The 20,801-nt window shown below is 66.3% G+C and overlaps 1 protein-coding gene across 1 annotated transcript in view; it reads left to right on the top strand.

The window, feature by feature from the left end:
- The window catches only part of ASPG (asparaginase), a 24,663-nt gene extending 6,766 nt beyond the window's left edge, over positions 1-17,897 (top strand). Inside the window, exons 4-16 of the mRNA XM_034992670.1 lie at positions 2,197-2,322; positions 2,592-2,675; positions 3,776-3,902; positions 7,629-7,741; positions 10,091-10,273; positions 10,363-10,476; positions 11,042-11,158; positions 12,408-12,503; positions 12,756-12,919; positions 14,754-14,840; positions 16,738-16,837; positions 17,120-17,200; positions 17,877-17,897. Coding sequence (XP_034848561.1) covers positions 2,197-2,322; positions 2,592-2,675; positions 3,776-3,902; positions 7,629-7,741; positions 10,091-10,273; positions 10,363-10,476; positions 11,042-11,158; positions 12,408-12,503; positions 12,756-12,919; positions 14,754-14,840; positions 16,738-16,837; positions 17,120-17,200; positions 17,877-17,897 — 1,413 coding nt within the window. The remainder of the gene's footprint in view (positions 1-2,196; positions 2,323-2,591; positions 2,676-3,775; positions 3,903-7,628; positions 7,742-10,090; positions 10,274-10,362; positions 10,477-11,041; positions 11,159-12,407; positions 12,504-12,755; positions 12,920-14,753; positions 14,841-16,737; positions 16,838-17,119; positions 17,201-17,876) is intronic.
- Positions 17,898-20,801: the final 2,904 nt, after the last annotated feature.

Below are 20,801 nucleotides of genomic sequence, written 5' to 3'. Positions count from 1 at the left end.
TGTACTGGGCGGGGCTGGGAGTGTGGGAGGAGCTGGTGGGCTGGCCAGGTCTGAGAGTGGGCGGGGCTGTATGTACTAGGCGGGGCTGGGAGTGTGGGGGTGGGACTGAGTGTGGGCGGGGCTGATGGGCTGGGCTGAGTGAATGGGCGGGGCTGGTGGGCTAGGCTGGGCTGGGGGTTGTGTGTACTGAGCGGGGCTGAGTGTGGGTGGGGCTGTGTGTACTGGGCGGGGCTGGGAGTGTGGGAGGAGCTGGTGGGCTGGCCAGGTCTGAGAGAGTGGGCGGGGCTGGGAGTGTGGGGGGTGGGACTGAGTGTGGGCGGGGCTGGTGGGCGGGGCTGGTGGGCGGGGCAGGGCCAGTGCGGCAGAAGCCGGGCACTGGGGTCTGTGGTGGTGGGGTCGACCTGCCTGGCCCGAGAGACTTGGGAGCATCAGGAAATGGCAGCTTCAGGAAAGTGTCGGACCCTCGGGTTACATCTCAGCTGCAAGGCTCCTGAGGCCCTTTCCCCCATGCAAGCAGAGGGTGGGCAGTGAGGGCCATGTCCACTTTCCTGGTGAGGAAATGTCCTGGACAGCTGTTCTGGTTAGTATCCTGGGCCGGGATGCTCGCCACTTCCCTGAAGGTTGACAGGGAAGGCCCACTGTGCTTGGCCCACCGTTCTCTGTTCACCCCACCCTGAAGGTAGGGACTTAGTGGATTTGGGGCCCATAAAAGGCACAGAACCGTGTGCAGGTCTCATGGTTTACCTGGTGCCAGAGCGCCCCTCCGTCAGCCTTCCTCTCTATTCTGCCCAACCTCATCATCACCAGCCCCCCTCATGCACAAGCCTGGCCCCGTTACCTGACTGCCTCCCACCCCCTCCCTCCGCCACTCTCCTCTGCCACCTCCAGGCCCAGCTCTCCCCTGCCTCCTTAAGAAGCCTCAGAGGCTCATCACACAGGCTCCCCTTCCCTGCACCTAGGGGCTGGCCCCAGCTACACGCTGTGTTCTTCTGCCTTGGGGGGAGAGCAGCGTCCTGGGCCACGTCCCCTCTCACTGTGAGCAGGACAATACGTGGTCCTGGGCCTGGTCCTTATGTCCCTGAATGGGCCCACTAGCTGACAGTGGGCATGTCCGTGGCCATAGTCTGGGGCAGTCTCCCTGGTGTGCGGCCAGCAGCGTCCTCTGCTCGGGGCCTGACAGCTTTGCTGAGCTCCCAGGACTGCTGTCCTGGCCGCAGTGTCCAGCCACATGCAGACTCAGAGGGCCTTCAGGGCCCTGGCCGCCCGGCCCGTGGCAGTGCCCCGTGTGGCCAGCAGAGGGTGCCCCAGCCTGCCGCATGGCTCAGCAGCCTCAGTTCCAGGTACAGCCTGGCTTGGTCTTTCAATGGGCCGCCAAGGATGGTCCCCTCAGGAGGGGCTGGCCCCTTTGGTTCCCAGAATTGTGCCCCTTGCATCCACAGCCTGGGCCAGCCACCCTCCGAGGCCCAGCCTTGGCTGCCCTCTAGGTGGTGGCCAGAGGATGTCCTTGCAGAGATGGCTAGCATGCGTGGGAGGCCTTCTAGGCTATGCGGCCTGGAAGGACTCTTCCCCATGTTTGCCCGCCAGCGTCCTGCCCTCTTGCCACGTTCTGTTCCAGCTGGCCTCCCAGATCACCTGCCAGCTCCCAGCACTGGCTGTGCCTTGTGCCCTTTGCTGTGTCCACGCCTGGCCCTCCTGCTAGACCATGGGCTCACAGGCTCACTCACCCCTGCAGACACCTGCCCTGGAGGCAGGGGTCACACAGCAAGGGGCCCTCCAGGAGTCCTGAGCTGAGTTCTGGTGTAGTCCTCCAACTGACCAGTGCTCTTGGGAGCCCTGACTGGGCATCATTTGGGGGAGATGCTGGCCAGAAGTCTAGAGCAGACCCTCTGATCCTAGGGGAATGTCCAGAGACCCCCCCTTCCCCAGTCCTGTGGGTGTCGTGCAGTCAGGAAAAGAAGCTGTCCTGGGTGTGGGGAGAGCAGGGAGGAGTGAGTGGGACTCTAGGCAGGGACTTGCTTTCCAGAGAGTGTCTTCCTGGCCAGCAGTGACCAAGATCCCACCAGTTCCTCCCCGACTCCCTCCCTCTGCATCTGGGACCCTTTCCTCTCTTTGCCTGGAGGGGACTGGCTAGCCGCCTGTCCCCAGGAGGAGGCCCATCCCTGGGAGGAGGCCTGCCTAAGCTTGCTGCCCCCGCAGAGACACTATGGGCAGTACGACGGCTTTGTGGTCATCCACGGCACGGACACCATGGCCTTTGCGGCCTCCGTGCTCTCCTTCGTGTTGGAGAACCTGCAGAAAACCGTCATCCTCACTGGCGCCCAGGTAATGTCCCAGGCCGGCTGGTGGGCATGAGGGCCTTCCCGAGGCCACAGGGTGAGTTAGCACTCTGGGGGACCCAGGCCAGACCCTGGGCCTCTTTCTAGTCCCGCGGCTCCCTGAGGCAGCGCCTGTTGGTTGGCACTGGCCGGCCAGGCTGGGTGGCGCCTGGGTTCTGCTGGTGCCCACTCTGCTATCCCGGGGTGGGCTCGTGGCCTGCTGTCAGCCTTGTCCAGCTGCCCTGTCTTTGTCCCTCTCTTCGTGCCTCCCCCCAGGTACCCATCCATGCCCTGTGGAATGATGGCCGGGAGAACCTGCTGGGGGCCCTGCTCATGGCCGGCCAGTACGTGATCCCCGAGGTACCCTCCCCCTCCCTGGAGTGGGGGGTGGGGGGCCTGGCCTCAGGAGCGCAGGCGAGGGGCTGGGGTGGGCTCTCAGATGGGACGTGCGGGGGAAGAGTCAGGCGGGGTTTTAAAGATGCGCCTTTTGCCTTACGAGTGACATACGCTGTCACCATAGAGAAACTCGGAAAATAAAGAAAGTGGAAGGAAACAAAGCCACCCACGTTTTACTTCCCAGAGAAGCTGCTGTTAACAGCATGCTATGTTTTCTTCCAGATTACGTGTCTTTCTTTTTCTAAGATTTTATTTATTATTTGAGAGAACACTTGTGCCTGGGTGGGGGGAGGGGCAGAGGGGGAAGCAGGCTCCCCGCTGAGCAGGGAGCCCCAGCCAGGACCCCGGGATCACGACCTGAGCTGCAGGCAGACGCTTCACCGACTGAGCCAGCCAGGCGCCCCCAGATTATGTATCTTATATGTGTCCACGTTATCTGTAGGTGTTCATGGAAATTTCTATAGAAATAGACTGTACCGAGTACAGTTGCCGAGCTGTCTTTCCCTATTCAGCACGCCCCCTTCACGTGGGGGCATGGGGGAGACCTTACAAGACCCCCTCACGTTGCAGGGGAGCCCGTGCTGGGAGGTGGGCACCCACCCGCGGGGGTGGCGTCACCGAAGTACGGTGCCCACCGTCTCCCTGCCACTGTGCCCCCGCCCCTCCCCAGGAGAACAGCTCGAGAGCGGCTGGAAGACGGGGGCAGAGCTAGAGCCCCCACCACCCGAGCTCTGGAGCAGGGCTGCTGGGACCCCACCACTGTGGGGAAGGGTCTCTCTCTGCACCCTTGGGCTGAGTTCACAGGGGCTCCCTGGGAAGCAAGGGTGGGGGCAGTGGGCAGGTGGGAAGGGAGGGGTGGCAGGGCCCTCACATGACCGGCCCCCTGCCCAACTCTCCCCAGGCCCCTGTGGGGTGGGGGGCAGGGTGGGCAGGTGCCCTGGTGGGGCAGCCATCTGCAGTGTCTGTGGGCCATTTGCAGTGGGTGCTCTGTGGATGGCAGGGGGGGAGCTGGAGGGCACAGGGGCTCCCCAGGGCTGAACCACTGCCTCTGCCGTCCCCTGCAGGTCTGCCTGTTCTTCCAGAATCAGCTGTTTCGGGGCAACCGAGTGACCAAGGTGGACTCACGCAGGTTCGCGGCCTTCTGCTCCCCCAACCTGCCCCCTCTGGCCGTTGTGGGTACCGACGTCACAAGTAAGCCCGGAAGGGAGCAGGGCCAGTGGACCAGGGCTCCTGCCCTGGGGTTTGTGCAGAGAGCTCGGGCTGGGAAACTGTGTCTGGGTTTGAGGAGCATCCTCCCAAATTGGGAGCGGGCACAGCGCTTTGTTCTGCCCTGGGCTGCCAAGTCAGGGCTACTCCAAGAGGGTGGCCTGCGTGGGCCACCAAGGTGGGGGGGTGTCCCAGCAGGTAGCCCCAGCTCAGGCCCTGGGGATTGGCCCAGAGGAGGAGCAGGTTTGGGCGACCTGCCCTTCATGTGTCCCCACTCCCCCCCCCCAGCCACGTGACCCTGAGCCCAGGAGTCCGTCTCTGTGACCGTCTCTGACCCTGCCACACACCCAGGGGGACGTGGTTCCTGTGTTGTGACCTCCTCCCTGGGACTTCCCGGGAGTCCTCTGCCTCCTGGGCCTGGCAGGCAGCCCAGCCCCTAGGGAGCCCCTTCCCCTCCCTGCCTCTGACCTTGCTCTCAGCCAGGACTGCTGGCCCGGAGCTTGGGCCTCACTGACCCGGGGGGAGTCACTCCCAGGGCTGCCATCTCTCCACCTGGGATGTCTGCCCTCCTGCCGTGTCCCCAGTGTGTCCTGGCTTCACTCTGGATCCACAGTGGGCATAACCAGCCCCTCCACTCCCACTCCCTGGTGATTGAGGACAGCCCCCACGTCTGCCTGGAGTCGCTTCCTGACTCAGCTGGGAGGTCCTGCGCCTTACGTTGGCCTGGGCATCTGTCTCCACCCCACCAGCTGTGGGATCTAGTCCCGGAGACCCCGTGGGGGGCGGGGGGCTGCAGGGCCTGGCAGGACCAGCCTTCCTCTGGGGAACTTTAGGGCTTCGCAGCCCTGCTCCAGGTAGGCCCACCACGGCATGGGGAGATGGGGCTGCTTCTGCGGGACTTGGGGCTCGGGAACCCAGCACCAGCAGGACCAAGGTGGCTCCTCTGCTTGGACTGCTGGCTTCTGCCTGGGGCTGGGGCCCATGGGAGCTGTTCTAGGAGATGGGCACGGGAAGAGCCCTTGGGGGTCTCCTGGTGCAGCAGCCTCTGTGCCCCCAGAAGGAGGAGCAGATCAAAACCAAGGGAGGAGGGGGCTGTGGATGGGCCTTGACGTCCCAGGGCCGGGAGCTTCCTGGGATGCTCTGGCACAGGCAGAGTCTCGGGTGCGCCAGGCCGGGCCAGGCAGGGGTGCAGGGCAGGAGCCTTTGTGGGAAGGCTGCTAATGGCGACTCAGCAGGGAGGCGCTTTGGCCGGCACGGCTGGGCCATCCGTGGAGAGCAGATGATGGGCAGGCTGGTCATGTAACTCTGAAAGCCCCCAGTGCCTTTGGATCCCCCCAGGACAGACAGACGTGGGAATGCCGGCATGGCGATGCATAGGACCTGGCTGACCCCTGGGTCCTCTGCCAGGCAGCTGTGGGGCCGCGGCAGCCAGGGCAGCAGGAGACCAGAGGGTGGGCCATCGAGGCGGGGAGGGCCACACGGCAAGGTGTTGGCTCAGCCCAAGCCCTGACTCCCATTCGGATGGTCTTATCCTGCCCCCACGCCCCCATCCCCGGGTGCCCACCAGGGCTTGTAAGACAGCCCACATGCCTGGGCCTCCAGGGGCCAGGCGGGGCTCCACCTGCTTGCTGAGGGTGCCCCGGGGAGGTGGTGCACGCACCGGGGCGGGCGGGCAGATCGGCTTCCTTGCCATGGGGGGTGGCGGTGCTCAGGCCCTCCTGCCCTGGTGCCGGCCGGCTGAGGAAGGAAGGGTTGGGCGGCTGCTCTGCAGGCCTGGCTCCCCCGTGGGGACTGAGTCACGCTCCATCCGGGGCTCAGGAGCGGAGTTTCCGGGGGTGCACCGGGCTGGCAGGCGCAGAGCCGCTCCGTGTGGACGGCAGGGCTGTCTGGGCTGCGCCGGGCCTGGGCAGGCCACGGGGCAGCTTGGTGCGCGCAGGGCTGAGGCCACCCCTGGAGCCCCGGGCCAGGGACCCCAGCAGGATGGCTTCCTGCCAGCGGGTGCCCGGTGCCCTGCGGAGCGTGGGAACGTTTGGCCCGGCCCGTCCCAGCGGCTGTCAGGCCCCCAGGCCGGTTAGGCACCTGGTGTTGAGTAATGCCAGGCTCTGCCCAGGATGTGGCTGGCTGGGGGGTGGTGGGGTGGGGGGGGCACTGGGGAGAGGCTGGGGCGGAGGGGGTGGACGGTGCCTGGGCTAGCACCCCCACTCTCCTGCTGGGGTGGCCCAGCTGGAGCCACCCTCTCCTTGTGTTATTATTTCCCTCTGTGAGGCCGTCATAGACAGGGGCTTGGGGGTCAAGAGGGGCTGTGGGGACACCCAGGGGCCTTCTGTGCGGAGGGCGGCTCGATCTCCCACAGTGAGGGTCGGGGGTCTGCGCGGGGAGCTGGCCCGGGCTCGGTGTGCCCCAGGCTGCCGTCCCTGCTTCCTGTCTCAGCTCTGGGAGGGGGGCAGGACTTGGGGCTCCATGGGCTGTCAGGGGCATGGTCCAAGCACGCAGGGAGGGGGTCATGGGCTCTCTTTGTCTCTGCAAACCCTCCTCTGCGGCCATAACTCCTGCGGCTGGCAGCGCCCCCACCCCGGCTTATCTGCATGCCCAGATGGGGCACACGGCCCTAAATTAAAGGACGCCTCTCACTACTGATGGATGCTGCGGGCCCCTCCTGCTGCCCATCCCCCAGCACCCCGTCGGATGCAGCGCAAGAGGGCAGCATGTGTCCAGAATGTTCCCTGGTTTGTTACCTCCCATGAATTGCTCTGGTGGCAATAGGAGGCCTGGAGGCTTCCACCCCCCACCCCAGGGTGAGGGTAGGGAGGAGCCCTGGGCCAGGGTCCTGGAGATGCCCCTCCCCACCATCCTCCTGGCTCTGCACACTGGATGGGCAGCCTCGGTGGCCCTTCCCCACTCTGGGCCTCAGTTTCCCTGTGTTGGATATGGTACCTGCTACCTTGGATAGGCCCTAACGGTCAGTGCCCGTGGGGCCATCGACACCCGGCCACTGCCCCCACCGGGGCTGTGCCCGGGATTGAGAGAGTGGGGTCCTGTGCTGGGCTCGGGGGTCCTCAGGGCTCGGAGGTGAGGCCTGCTGCCCAGCCCCACCTCCGAGAGTGATGCAAGAAGGTGCGGGGGCCTGTGTTGGCTGGGTCCTGGCAGAGCGGTGACCTTCCGACCCCTGGGGAGACTGGCCTTCTGGACCCCGAATATCTGCCCCTCCACTTTCCATGGGGTGTGGGGGGTAGGCCTCTGAGACTTTGGGGTGGATCAGAGGGAGGCTGTCTTTCCCCAGAGCTGAGTGCTCCGGAAGACTCGCTCGTTCCTTCATTCTTTCATTCTTTGACTTGCGGGGCTGTGGGCAAGGTGGGGCAGGGGCAGGCGAGGCCGGCTGGACAGACTTCTCCCGGGACCCAGGACGGCACACGGCATGTGGCTCTGCAGCTGCGCTTCCAGGGCCGCGCACACTCTGTTCCTGCTCCTGGAACGCCTTTCCTCCACCTTCCCTGCACACTTCCGCGCGGTCTGCAAGACTCAGGCGCCCCTGTCCCTGAGGGGTCCTGCTTGCGCCCTGGGCTCCGTGCACAGGCTGGGGCTGCACCCCTCCGAGGACCTGGGAGCTGAGGGCGGGCAGGACTTGTGTCGGGAGCGGGGCGGAGGAGCCCGGCGGGGGTCCTGGCCGACCGGTGGCCCGCACGTCCCACACGTGCGTCTCTGCCCTCACAGTCAACCGGGAGCTGGTGCGGAAGGCCCGAGGGAAGGACCCACTGGTGGTGCACAGCAGCATGGAACGGGACGTGGGCCTGCTGCGCCTCTACCCCGGGATCCCCGCGGCCCTGGTAGGGACCCGCCCCAGCCCTGCACATCCCGCACGCTTCCCACGCACCCCCTGGCTCCCCGGTGCCTGCCTGCCCATCCTGTCCCCTGCACTGCCCCTTCCCGTCACCCACCCCACGTAGGCCTGGGCACGCAGGGACAGCGGCTGCACAAAGCCCCTCAGCTGTCACAGCCAAGGCTGACCCCTTTGGGGCTGAACCCGCACGTGTCCCCAGGACCTCCAGCCCCTCCCTCGCCTCCTCAGCTGAGGCTTCGGGGCCCATCTTACCCCATTTGCAATGTGGGCTTGACCCTGTGGATGCCGGATGCTGGTGGACTCACGGCGCCTGGTCCGGGGCTCTGCCGGGGCCGATGGGGCATGGCCCCGAGACTGCTCTTTCTTGTGGCTGCCCTGGCAAGCCTCTGTTTGCTCCCTGCTGGTGACCCCTCAGCCACCAGCTGCCACTGGGGGGGCATAACGCCCGACTCTGTCCTGCCTTGTGAATTGGGCTCAGATGCCGTGTGGCCCCTCACACAGAGGGTGTCTGAGCTACAGCATGCTGGGCATCGCTCGGGTCAGTGCGGGGGCTGGATGCCAGCCTCAGAGGCACTGCTGGGCTGCAGGGAGCTGGGCCTGCAGGCACCTAGCTCAGAGGACACTCCTGCGCTGTGACCAGCGGGCATGTGGACAGAGGTGGCTTCACGGGGACGTCCCCACACGTAGGGTGGGACTTGGCATGGGCTGCCCCTGAGCTCTGGGCCACAGTCTATGAACCGGGATCTGATCCCCTCAGAGGGCACTAGGGAAAGGCAGGGAGGTCTTTTCACCGTGTGTCCCCTGCTCATCTCGGGCTGGGCCTAGGACGGGTGTTCCGCAGTACGTGGCGTGTGAGTGAGGCGGACCCAGCCCTGCGGAAGGCTGGGTAGGAGGGATGGGCCTTATAGTTCGAGTGAACAGGCACGGCCTTCCCAGAGACTGGACTCGAGATCTTGCCAGACGCTCCTCCTGTGAGCCCGGGTGGGGTACAAGCACCAGGACTGCAGGCCCCCCGACACACCACGCCCGCTTGTCCTTGGGGGCTCTGGGTCCTTCGCGGGCTGAGGATCTGTGATGGCCTTTCCTCGCAGGCCCCTCAGAGGGGCATTCTGTGGGCTCTGGGGTGGGACTATGCGGCCTGCCTGGCTCAGGCGGCCTCCGGACGCCAGCTCTCGGGCGGGAGCCCCGGGTTTTCAAGGGAGGCCTGCTCGGGGGAGGACTGGTCCTGCACATAAGGGCCCAGGAGCTCTCGCTGGTGGGGGCGCTGGACAGGGAGCCATACGCAGCGCTCTCCCCACCGGGCCGGTCCTGGCCTGAGGAGGCCTTACGTTTGCCGTGGCCAGCGGTCGTGGCATGAGGCTGCCATGTTCTGGGAAAATCATGCTGCGGCTGTGAAGTCCCAGGCTGGTTTCTCGGGAGATTTCCAGAACGCCCCATAGCTGGGGAAACGAAGGGCCGTGGAGCTGGCCCCACAGGGGGAAGGACGCCGGGGGCTGGCTGTTGCCGGTCTCCGTGGGCTCCTGGGCCATGGGGGCGGGGCCTGCTGGCAGCAAGCTTTGGCCTGCGGTGGGTCTTGGTGTGCAGTGTCCCCATTCTTGCGTGTCTGCCAGGGACAGGTGTGCAGTCACCTTTGGCCTTTGCTGGAGAAGCACTTCTGGTGAGGGGTGAGAGCTCCCACGGGGACACCGCCAGGTGGCGAGGTGCTCCTGCCTGCCTCGAAGCCCTACCCTGGGCCAGGGGCTCAGCCCTTGCGCTCCCTCCTGTATGGCGGAGTCTCGGACAGATATTGGCCCTGTGGGCCTCAGCACAGGGCACTGCTGAGCTGGGAAGCTGTGTCCCTCCGTGGGGCCCGTCCATGGGTGGACCCAAGGCCCTGTCGTCTGTTTTCCGAGTGGAGCCTTGTAGGCAGGCAGGATGTGGGGGCGCTGCCCCTGGCTGAGTTGGAGCCCCTATGTGTGTTCAGCTGTGGGGCACTTCCCCCAAATACTGCCTTGCTGGGGGCGTCCTCTGCTGTGTTTCAGACAGGGCAGGGTGAAGGGGCTGGATGGAGGGCCGCAGTGCTGGGAGCTGTGTGGAGGGGGCGTTCTGATCGTGGCCACACCGACCACGGCCTTCAAGCCTTGAAAGGGGACCAGGGGTCTCTCTGGGAGAACGAGGTGGGGAGCGGACCCTCACGGCTCTCCGTGTGGCCTGCTCGGGGCCGGGACGTCCTGGGCACAGACGGCAGCCCGGGCTGCATCTGCCGTGGCCGAGTGAAGGTGCGGGACAAGCCTGTGGGTTCCCACTGCTGGAGCCAGAGGCCAAGGCCCTCCCCACCCGTGTCGTGGCCCCGCAGGTCCGGGCCTTCCTGCAGCCCCCCCTGAAGGGCGTGGTCATGGAGACGTTCGGCTCGGGGAACGGCCCCACCAAGCCGGACCTGCTGCGGGAGCTCCAGGCCGCGGCCGAGCGGGGCCTTGTCATCGTCAACTGCTCTCACTGCTTGCAGGGCTCCGTGACCTCTGACTACGCAGCTGGCATGGTGGGGGCGGAGAACTGGGCCCTGGAGGGGGAGGGCACGGGCCCTGTGACCCTGCACCCCATTTCCTGCCTGCACTCCTTTCTCCACAGGCCATGGCAGGAGCGGGCATTGTCTCTGGCTTTGATATGACGTCGGAGGCCGCCCTGGCCAAGCTGTCCTATGTGCTGGGCCAGCCCGGGCTGAGCCTGGACGGCAAGAAGGAGGTGCCCCTTGGGCTGTGGGTGTGGGGGCACGTGTCAGAGGGCTCCCGGGGGCATGGCGAGGGGTGTGACTTGGGCAGACCATGGGGCCCAGTCAAGTGGGGTGTGTGCCTGGATTGGAAGGGGGGCAAGGGTGCAAGGCCTCCCCGTCGGGGGAAGGTCCAGCTCTGGGGCCTGGGCTCCCTCCACCCCTTGCTAACCCCAAGCTCAGACTACCCGCTCTTTCACTGTCTCGGGGAGCCGTGGTCTGGCACAGGCTGAGGCTTCCTCAGACTGCTCCCAAGATAGCCCCTCATCCCCCAGCCTTCCCTGGGGGGCCTCAGACGCAGCCAGCCCGGGCAGAGGCCACAGAGTCCTTGGGAGACGCGGGACTAGTGGGATGGAGGGTGGGGTGGGCCTGCAGGGACCTGGTTGGGGTCAAGCTCCGGCCTGGGGGATGGAACCTGAACCGAGGGGTTTCAGGCCCAGGGCAGCCCTCACTGTCTGCCCTGGGGGTGCCTGGTCTGGGAGGTTAGTCGGGGCTCCTGGGCTCCAAGCATCCCTGGTTTGCTGTGTTCTCCTCCCCCAGCTGCTGGCCAGGGACCTTCGGGGGGAGATGACGCTGCCCACCGGGGCCGAGTGCCGGCCCTCACTGAGTTGCAGTGCGCTGGGCCGGGGGGTTGCCCAGCTCCTCACTCTGAGCCAGGTATTGCCCAGTGTGTGGGGGTGTGTGCGTGGGGACCTGAGGGGCGGCTCCCCGCTGGACACGCTGGGCACCGGCCACGGCCGCCACCATTCCAGCGTGAGCAGGAGACTGCCAGGCGTGGCCTGGTTCCGGGCCTAGTGGAGGGCTTGGGTCCGTAGCAGGGATGACTTGCGAGAACTCAGCATTCAGGCAGGGGGCAGCACCTGGGGAGTAGCCGAGACAGTTGAGTGGAGTCTTTGCAGCATGTGGACAGCGGACAGAATGTGGCCCCATCACCAGGGGGGCACGTAGGGGCATCCGGCGGCTGCGCTTGGCTGGGCCTGGCCTGCCGCCTGCCAGTCTCGGCCCCAGGGGCTGTGCGGCCGGTGGGGGGGCAGCCCGCAGGCGGGGTGGGCACGCTGTCTGTCCTGGGTGCTGGAAGGAGAGGGAGCTGGGGTTTTCCTGCACCTGCGGGGTACAGCCCCTTGGGATCCCCCTTCACCCTCCCAGCAGGGGAGCTGAGGTCCTACTTCAGGGCCTAGGGTCTGGGGTTGAGGCCGGGCTAGGCCCACGGCGGTGATGGGGGCCTCCCGGTGCCCCACCACGCAGCCACCTGTGGCCGAGGCGTCCAGGCCTGGCATCCCAGTGCTCCCCGGGGTCACGCCATATGTGGCAGTTTCCCCCCTGCGGGGTGGGGGTGGGTGGATTCGCCATGGACAGCTGCGGTCATGTTCACCACCACGTGCCAGGGGCAGGCCACGGTCGGACCAAGAGGCTGGGATGTGTGGCCTGTTACTACGTGGCTGTGTCGGGCCTGCTAGCTCAAGGGATGAGGCCGACGGGCAGTCGCTTTGTGGTCCGGCCTCGCCGGCGCTGCAGGGCTGAGGGTGGGCTGGGCCGCATGTGGGGCAGCCTGCAGGGGCCTCTACCGGCATTCCCGGCCCTCTGGCGTCTTGGGGAGCTCCTAGACGACCCACGGCATCCCCGGGGCTGGGGGCAGCAGCCTGTAGGAGCTCTGCCCAGGGAGGAGTGCCCTTCTTTCTAGGTGAGGGGACCAGCCCCCCTTCCTGTGCTCCCCCAAGTGGGCGCCTTGTTGTGAGTCTGTCCCTGCATCCTCAGTGGTGGTGGCCACGGCTGAGGAATTGGATCTTAGCGGGTGGGTGGCCTGCCCTGGGGCACACGGCTGGGAAGGACGGAGCCGGACGGTGGTCTCGGGTCCCCTGGGGGCAGACGTGCTGAAGACCCCAGGACGCCGCTATCCTCCACCCAGGAGGCCGATGCCGTACGGGATGCTCTGATGCCGAGCCTGGCCTGTGCTGCGGCCCACGCGGGCAACCTGGAGGTGTTGCAGGCGCTTGTGGAGCTGGTGAGGCCCCCGCCCCTCCTTGGGGACCAGCCCCAGCCACGCCAGTCCCCGGGGGCAGGGGGCGCGGGCAGGACAGCCTTTCCCTGGGGCCCTGCTCTGCCATGCCGGGCAGCCGGCTGCTGAGGGGCGCACAGGGGCTGTGCCAGGCCCCACTCCCGGGGTGCACCCTGACCCTTCCCATTCCCTCTCCCTGGCCTCCCTGACCCTGCCCAGCCCTCCCTCAGCAGGTGACAGGCCTTTGCATCACCCCAGGGCAGTGACCTGAGCCTAGAGAACTTTAACGGTCAAACTCCTCTGCACGCGGCCGCCCGGGGAGGCCAGCCTGGGGCGGTCACCATGCTGCTGCGGAGAGGGGTGGACGTGGACCCCCGAGACGAGGACGGACTCAGCCCGCTGCTGCTGGCCGTGAAGGGCAGGTACCTGGGGCGCACCGCAGTGGGCGTGCAGGCTGGGGCGCCACGTGGGGTGGGCCTGGGTAGAGCCGCCTTAGAGACGGCTGCCGGTTTGCCTGTGGTGACCCAGCTTGCTGGGCAGAGCTGGGCGGGGCCAAGGACATCAGCTTCCTAGAGCCTTACCCGCCCCCAGCCCGGCTCGGACAGGGCCTGGGCAACCGGCAAGCAGGGGGCTGGACGGACAGGCACTAGGGCCTGAGGACGCCCCCTGTCCTCTGCTGGGGCAGCCCATCTCCTAGCCCCCCACCCCCAGTCCTGCCTGGCATCTCTCCGAGGGCCGGGCCTTACCTGCTCTGGCCAACAGTGGAAATTCAGAGCAGGTGGTCATGAAGTGGGCAGGGCTCGGAGGGACCTTGGCTCAATATGCTAGGGGCTTATAACCTTATGGGACATGGAACTTGCTGGGAAGACTTCATGGGTGGCGTGGGACCCCTCTGTGTCTCCTTCCCCGGGGCCCACCTGGAAGCCTGGAGCAGTGTCAGATACAGAGTATGTGCGTGCGTGGACACGTGAATGTGGGTGTGAGAGCTCGTGTGTGTGTCTGTGGGGGTCACAGCTCTTGTGCTTAATCCGTTGTTGGCTTTCTTAGTGTCTGCACCAGTCCCTAGATCCCCCCGCTTCTTCTTGGGATTTATTTCTCCCTGGGGGCACTCAGCCTGCCAGTGAGTGCTTGCAGGTCCCATGGAGAGAGGCTGGGGTGGCCAGACTGTCGGGCTCAAGTCCTAGGTGCCCCAGCGGTGTGCGCCCTGGGGTGGGCATGTCAGCCCCGGTGAAGAGCGTGATGGGTAGCCCCTTCTTCACTGGACTCTTGCTCTTGTGAGCGCGGGGTCAGGGGTTCCCAGGGCGGGGGTGAAGGGCTGGAGTGATCTGGCTGCAGATTCCAGGCTATGAGTCCTTGGGCGTGGGTGGAGAATGATGAGCTCACCATCCCGGTCCCGTCCCCTCATCCCTGTCCCCCCGCCAGCACAACAGCTCCCCGCAAACCGGTCTCCCAGCCTCAGTCTCCTGGCCTCACTCCCGGGGCTGGACCTGCTGTGCCCTGGAGGGCTCTTCGGGGTGGGGAGGACAAGGCCTGCGGGGCCCCACCCTCCTCCCCATGCTTCCTAAAAGTGGGGTGACCGTGCAGTTTATAGTACGAGGACACTGCGGGGGAAGGGACCTGGTTAGCACTTACGCTGTGAGAGTCTGCCCCTGCACATTCTGTTCCCTTGCCTTGCCCACCCATGCCCCCACCCCCGAGCCCCCATCCCGACCCTGCCCCCACCGCACCCCCAGTGGGTGGTTCCAGACTTGGCCCTGGCCAGTCAGCCTGCGGAAACCCAGACACTGGGGCCCACCCCGGGACCCTCCCGTTCACGTCTACCCACCAGTGTCTCATCCCCACCCCACCTCCAAGGGCAGATGCGGGCCCAACTGACTCAGTTTCCCCAGGCCCAACCTTGGCTGGAGCCCGTGTGTGTGGTGGAGCTGGGCCGCCCCCAGGGGCCCATGGGAGTGGTTGGGCCCTCAGGAGGGGGGCTGGGGGAGACCGAGGCAGAGGCCTCATGATGGGGGTGGAAGAGCGGCTGGGTCAGGGCTGATACCCCAGCGTGGGGCGCGTGCTGGGTGCCTCAGACCCGGCCCCACCCTGCAGACCCAGGATGTCCCAGGAAGGCTCCCGGATGTGTGGAGGGGCATTGCCCTGGCCTGGCCTGGGGGCGGGGGGCCTGGGAGGGGCGGGGAGCCGGGGGGCGAGGCACTCCCCGTGTTGAGCTGCAGCTGCCTGGGCAGGCGGCCAACACGCGCTTTCTCGTGACAGGCATCGGGGTGTCATTGAGCTGCTGAGGGCAGCTGGGGCCTGCCTGTCCCCCCGGGAGCTGGAGGATGCGGGGACAGAGCTGTGCAGGTGAGGCTGCAGGCGTACCTGCCCTTCCGGGAGGCGGGAGGCGGGTACGGGGCTTCGGGAAGGGACTGCCAGCCGGGCGGGGGACTGCAGAGGAGGCGAGCCCACCGTGTGCCAGCCTGGCCGCTGGAGTCCGTCCTGGGGGTTGGGGTGGCTGGGGGAGGGGAGCTGACCCCCGTTCCAGCCAGGTGACAGGTCTCCTGAGTCTCTGTCCTCCCCAGTGCAGGCCTCGCAGTAGTGGGGGCCTGTCCCTGTCATGGGGTAAACAGAGCCATGGTTAGTGCCGTCCTGCCCTGGCCCACCATCGCCCGGCGCTAGCAGGACTCTGATGTCACAGGTGCCCTGAGTGACACCCAGGCAGGCCTGGGGAGCCTGGGGTACCGGGGAGGCGAGGGTCCTGGGGCTCTCCGGTGGGGGTCTGGCGGTGGGCTGGGTGGGGGACAGGCCCGGGGCTGCGGAGCTCAGCTCCTTCCCGCTGGCGCACCCCCCCACTCCTGCTCTGCCTGGGGTCCCTCCGTGCCACCTGTCGGCTGGCTGCCCCCAGGCTGGGGCCGAAGGCCAAGTGGGGAATGGAGAGAAAGAGCTGGAGGATAGCAGAGGCTTGTCCAAGAGGCAAGGCCGGGGCACTGGGGGTCGCCGGGGGTGGGGGGGTACTGGAGGCAGCCTAGGTCCGCAGCCCTGAAAAGGCCCCTGAGCCTGGGGAGTGGGTGATGACCGGCCAGGAGTGAGGGGTGGGTGAACTGTCTGCTCACAAGAAGACCCCGAAGCTCTGACCCTCTTGTCCCCACTGGCCAGCGTCTCCCCCACCCCCATGCCTCGGTGGTCCCATTCCCTGATGTGGGGTGGGGTGGGGAGACCCCGCTGGCCTCCAGCCTCAGGCCCTCCCGCCCTTTCAGTGTCCCCAGGCAGACAAGCCCTGCTGGCCAACCCAGCTCCCACCCTTCCCGGGCGGCAGGCGAAGGTGGGCTCTCAGCTGTGATGAGGTGTTAGGGCCTCAAAAGCGAGGGTGGGGCCTGCTCACAACCACTGGCCTTGGCTCTGGAGGGACTTCTGGGCTTGGTTCAGGGTCGTGCGGCCCCGTGGGCGGGCCTTGTTGGCTCCATGGACAGGTGGGGAAACAGGCCGAGAGGGGCGGTGGTTGCCAGGTCCCACCGAGTCCAGGACCTTGTGTGGGGGCGGGCGCAGCCACCCCGAGCTGCCTGGCTGGCTCTGGGGGCCCCTCCGCGAGGCCAGTGTGTGGGAGGCTGGCGGTGCCATCTGGCATGATTCACCCCAGAAATCACAGGGTGCCCCTGTGGGGGCTCATGCTGCTGTTTCCCGACCAGGAGGGAGTCATAGCCCCCCACCGGCGCCCCCAGCCTCAGTCGGCACAGCTGGGGAGTCCCTTTCCCTGCTCAGCCCCTGCGTGGGGAGTGGGCTCCTCTAAGAGGGGCAGGAGGGTGAGCAGGACCCTGTGGGGGCCCCTCCTCCCTCTCTAGAGCAGGTGGGCCCTGGTCCTTCTCCGGGCGGGCGAGGCGGGCCACGCCGCCACGCCGCCACGCCCCCTGCTGAATCCAGGCCCCCCGCCCACATCTCCTGTTGCAGACTTCCCTCCTGCTTCTGGCGACCCCGCCCAGGGAGGGCTGTGTTGTGAAATACGAAGCTGGTGGGCGGCCCTCCTGGTGGGGTGTGCGCACGTGCGTGTGCATGCTTGGGTGAGTGCGTGCGTGCGTGTGCCCTTGGCCTGAGTCACGGTCACCCCCGCTGGGTGAACCCAGACTCCAGGCCACTGGCCAGCCCCCAGTGGATCCCGCACTCCGGCCCTGCTGCCCCAGGCTGGTGCCGGGCGCTGCGTGGGGCTGGCTTTGTGACAGGCCCTGGGGCCCCGACGGCTCATCCTCTCCTCTGCTCCCTCTCCCAGGCTGGCGACCAGAGCAGACCTTGACGGCCTTCAGTCATGGTGGCAGGCGGGGGCTGACCTGGGCTGCCCGGGCTACGACGGGCGCAGTGCCCTGCTTGTTGTGAGTGCTCCAGGGCCCCCGCTGCCCCCTCCTAGGCCACCTCTTCCAGGAAGGCCTCCTGACAGTTTCATTGGCTTCCCCTCCTTCCCCTCCCCCTGCCCACCTCCAGCCCCAGTGCCCACACTCCTGCTCTCCCTTCCCATCCCAGGCCCCTCTCTGGGCCCAGAGCAGTGGGGACAAGGAGTCACGGGCATGGGTGGGAAGAGCCAGGGAAGGTATCCTGGTGGGCGGGGGGTGGGAGGGGAGTCAGGCTGGCTGCTGGTCACATGCTCCCTCCCACAGGCAGAAGCAGCTGGGAACCTGGAAGTGGTGACCTTTCTGCAGAAGCTCCAGGGTGGGGCTGGTGCCCAGGCCCCAGGCCCAGTAAGTCCCTCTGTTCCACGCAGGACTGAAGGCTTCCCCATAAGGCTGGACCCTGGCTTAGGGAATGTGTCTAAGGGCCAGTCCTGGGGTCAGAGCCAGAGGAGGCTAGGATGGGTCAAAGTCTGTCAGGCCTGCAGAGTTCTTTCTGCAGATGGGGCACGCACTGTGTAGGGTGAGCTGCAAAGTGCCTGAAGGGACCTGTCGGGGAGGGCTTCCCCTAGGAAGGGTTAACCTCACGCCTGCCACACTCTGTCCTATCAGGCCACTCTGTGACGCACCTTCTCGCAGCACTGGAGGGCCCCAGCCACGGCCAAGAGGTTCCTTGAGCCTGGAGGTGCCCTCAGATCCCTCTACTGCGTGTACCTGCCCATTCTGCCCCCCCCCCCCCCCCCCCGCGGGGCCAGCTCCCCGTATGGGGACCCACTGGGCCGGGTGCTCCACCCCTGCCTCCCAGGGCTGGTGGGCCAGGTCCCCAGCTCACACCTTCTTCCCCCACTCCATCATCTGGCCGTCCAGAAGACTCTCCAGTCTGGCTGGTTTTGCTCAGGTCCTCGGGTGCCTCCCTGGGAAAGGCTGGGCCCCACTGATGAGGTGCCCGGGCTTGCCTGTCTGCCCTTCCCTCATACACCACCGGTGCCGCAGGAGAGAGGTCTCTTGGGAGACGTCCCATTTGCAGGAAGTGCTGCCTGGTGTCTAACCTGAAGCCGTTCTGCTGCAGCGTAAATGTGACCTGCTGGAGGGACCGCAGGCACCCCATGACTCTGACTGTGATGTGCCCCTGCTGCTGGGACTGCTTCCCTCTGTTTCCAAGACTCAGCCTGAAGGTTTTGTTGGGCAAAGTGGCAATAAAATCTCTCTGGGGACACCTCCCTAGGTCCCCAAGCCCAGCTCCAGTGGGTCCTTCTGAGTCCCAGGACTGTGGGCATGTGTGCAGGGACTTGCGCCCAGGCTCTGGGTCCAAGGGCGCCCTGGGGGTGAGGGACACCCAGCCAATCCTTCCTGGGGCAGCACGAGGGCGGTGTGGGAGCCGGGCGGCCCTCCACGGCGGTCCTGCCTCCCCGTGTTTGCTGAGACAAACTGCTCCTTCCTGCAGACAGTCTCTGCCCTGTCTCCTCTGATCTGCTCCTTCTCCTTCTTGAAGCTTGTAGCCCCCTCCTCTGGGCAGCCCCCCTGCTGCACACCTGCCTCTGCCTGACTCCCCCTGTACAGACCGGACCGTCCTGTCTCTCCAGTCCTCCCGGCCCCTCCCAGTTGCCAGCTGCCTGCTGGGCAGAGTTTAGTCCGGCCCCCTTGTGCCCATGGCCCCTGCCTGGGGAGGCACGAGTGGGTGGACCTGTGCCAGCCCTAGGTGCCTAGTTGCAACAGCCCGGGTAGGCGGGCGGACAGCCCTGAGCCTTGTCAGAGGCCTGGCTGGGGCTGAAATTAGGTGTTTGGACCCCTGGCTGGTTCTCTGTCCAAACTCTAAGCAGTCCTGTGGGGCGAGGGCACCCCAGGGCTCAGGCCCACCCGCATGTGACTCTGGGCCTGGCCTGACCTGGCCAGAGGCTTCCTGATCCCCACCCCCCCAACACGGTTCCTGACCCCTCCTTGTTGAGCATGGGGAGTGTGGGGGAAGGGAGAGGGGGCCAGGGGGGGTGGGGGATACCTCCGTCCAGGTTCTCCACCACTTCGAACCTCTTTCACTGCCCACGTGAGGACTCCCATCCGTCTGTCCATCTGTCTGTCTGGCCCCTGGGTTGGAGGCTTGGGAGAGCCGGGCCCAGCCTGAGGGCATGGGCCCTGCAGATGTTGGGCACGAGCGTGACCCCCAAGAGCCTGCCCTTGGCTCCCACTGTGCAGCTAGGACCTCTCCCAGGTGGGCCGGGCCGGGGGTGGCTCCACCCGCAGCCCCGGGCTTCTCCCCCTGGTTCCCAGGCCCGGGCTGGCACCTTGGCTGGCAGCCTTCCAGATTCTCGCCCAGACACGGGTGTGCCTGGCCTTGCACAACCAGGGAGCACCGCATGAGCATGGCTGGGCCCGAGGAGCCTTTGCCCCACACCCTGATGAAGGTCCCATGAGCAGGGGGTGTGGGGGGGAAGGGGGCTCAGGGCTTGAGAGCAGGGTGGCTGCCGGCAGGGGGCAGGGGGCAGGACCAGAAGCCCGGTGGATGCAAGGAGGGAGGAGGCTGCCTCTCAGGTTCCTTGGCGGCAGAGCACCCCTGTCGCCCGCCCCGCCATGTCTTCTCTGTCCCCAACACCCCGCAGCTCCCTGGAAGCACCCACCCCTTGGGCTCTGCTTGCCAGGGTTGGGGGTAGAGCCTGTTGCTTGAGGCCTCTCTCAGACCCCAAGGAGCCCCAGATTGTGAAAGCTGCGGGTGGCTCACATCAGCCCACACGGCAGCACCCTCCCAGAGCAGGTGTCAGCCTGCCGGGGTAGGAAGTCCCCCTGTGTGCCGGGTGTCCCACGGAGAGCACGTGTTCACCTGGCTTTCCCCCAAGTGGGTTATTGACAGTGGGGGAGAAGCTTCCACAGCCAGGCAGGAGGGGGGAACTCTCCACCAGGGCTCGTGGTGGGGGGAGGTCCCCTGCGCTTGTGGGACACAGGCCTCCAAGGAGCAGTTCCTGGACGGGGCGTGTGTCTCAGACAGCTGTGGAAAGTCACGGGCACATGTCTGGAAACTTCCGCAGAGCCATTTTGTATTCCTGGAAAGAGGCCAGTCTTCATCTGTAAATCAGCTCCTCTGAGAATCACGGATTAGCAACAGGGGGGTAAAGAGCCAGTCCCCTAGGTCCCCACGCACACCACGTGAGGAGTAGCCACACGGGGACAATGTGGGAGGCTCACCTTCTGCCATGTGCTAGCTGCTTGCATCCCCGCCACACTCCCCAGAGCGTACTGGTTCATCTTCTTTCCCATTTCACAGCTGAAGAAACTAAGGCCCAGTCCCATGCTCAGGGTTGCACTTCGGCACACGGGCCTGGCACTGGGGCAGCCTCCTCGCCTCTGGAAGGTGCCACCGGGGGACATGGCATGGGGCCCGGCCTGAGATGCGGGAGCAGGGCTGGGCAGGGCGAGTGCTGGGTAGACGTGGGAGGCGCCCTGAGCCCCTGGGGTCTCCGAGGGCCCAGACTCCTTGGACAGTTGCACTGCTCACAGCCACTAATTTCGTGTTGAGTGAGGCCCGGCTCCCAGCGGCCCCTCTCAAATCATGGGATCCCAGGCTTATCTCCAGGAAACATCTCTCCCGCTCTCTCACTTGGGCCACTATCTGTGTTTACCCAGTGTTTTCCATCGTAAAGTCAGACTTCTCAGTCGGGCCCCCAGGCCATTCTGCTCCCAGCCACGGCTCACCTGACTCTTCACGGCAGGAAGTTTCCTGGCGGGGCACCCCTCAAGTGGGAGCCACAGCTTCTAGTCCTTGTCACCCTTCCCTCCCCAGCCCCCTCGGATGCGGGCCACAGGGTCCCACCTCTGCTGGATGAGGAGAGGGCACCGGGGGCTGTGCCAGGGCGCTGGGGATGGGAGAGGCGGGCTCTTCCGGCCCGCGTGGTGATGGCAGTGGCCGCGGTGATGGGAAGAAGTGCCCAAGGTCCGCTCCCGTTCCTCTGTGCCCCCCATCCCA

Source organism: Mirounga leonina, unplaced genomic scaffold, assembly GCF_011800145.1.
Source record: "Mirounga leonina isolate KUSES-001 unplaced genomic scaffold, KU_Mleo_1.0 Mir_82, whole genome shotgun sequence".
NCBI lineage: Eukaryota > Metazoa > Chordata > Mammalia > Carnivora > Phocidae > Mirounga > Mirounga leonina.
Note: the sequence above shows the minus strand (reverse complement) of the source record. Positions and strands in the feature narration are given on the sequence as shown.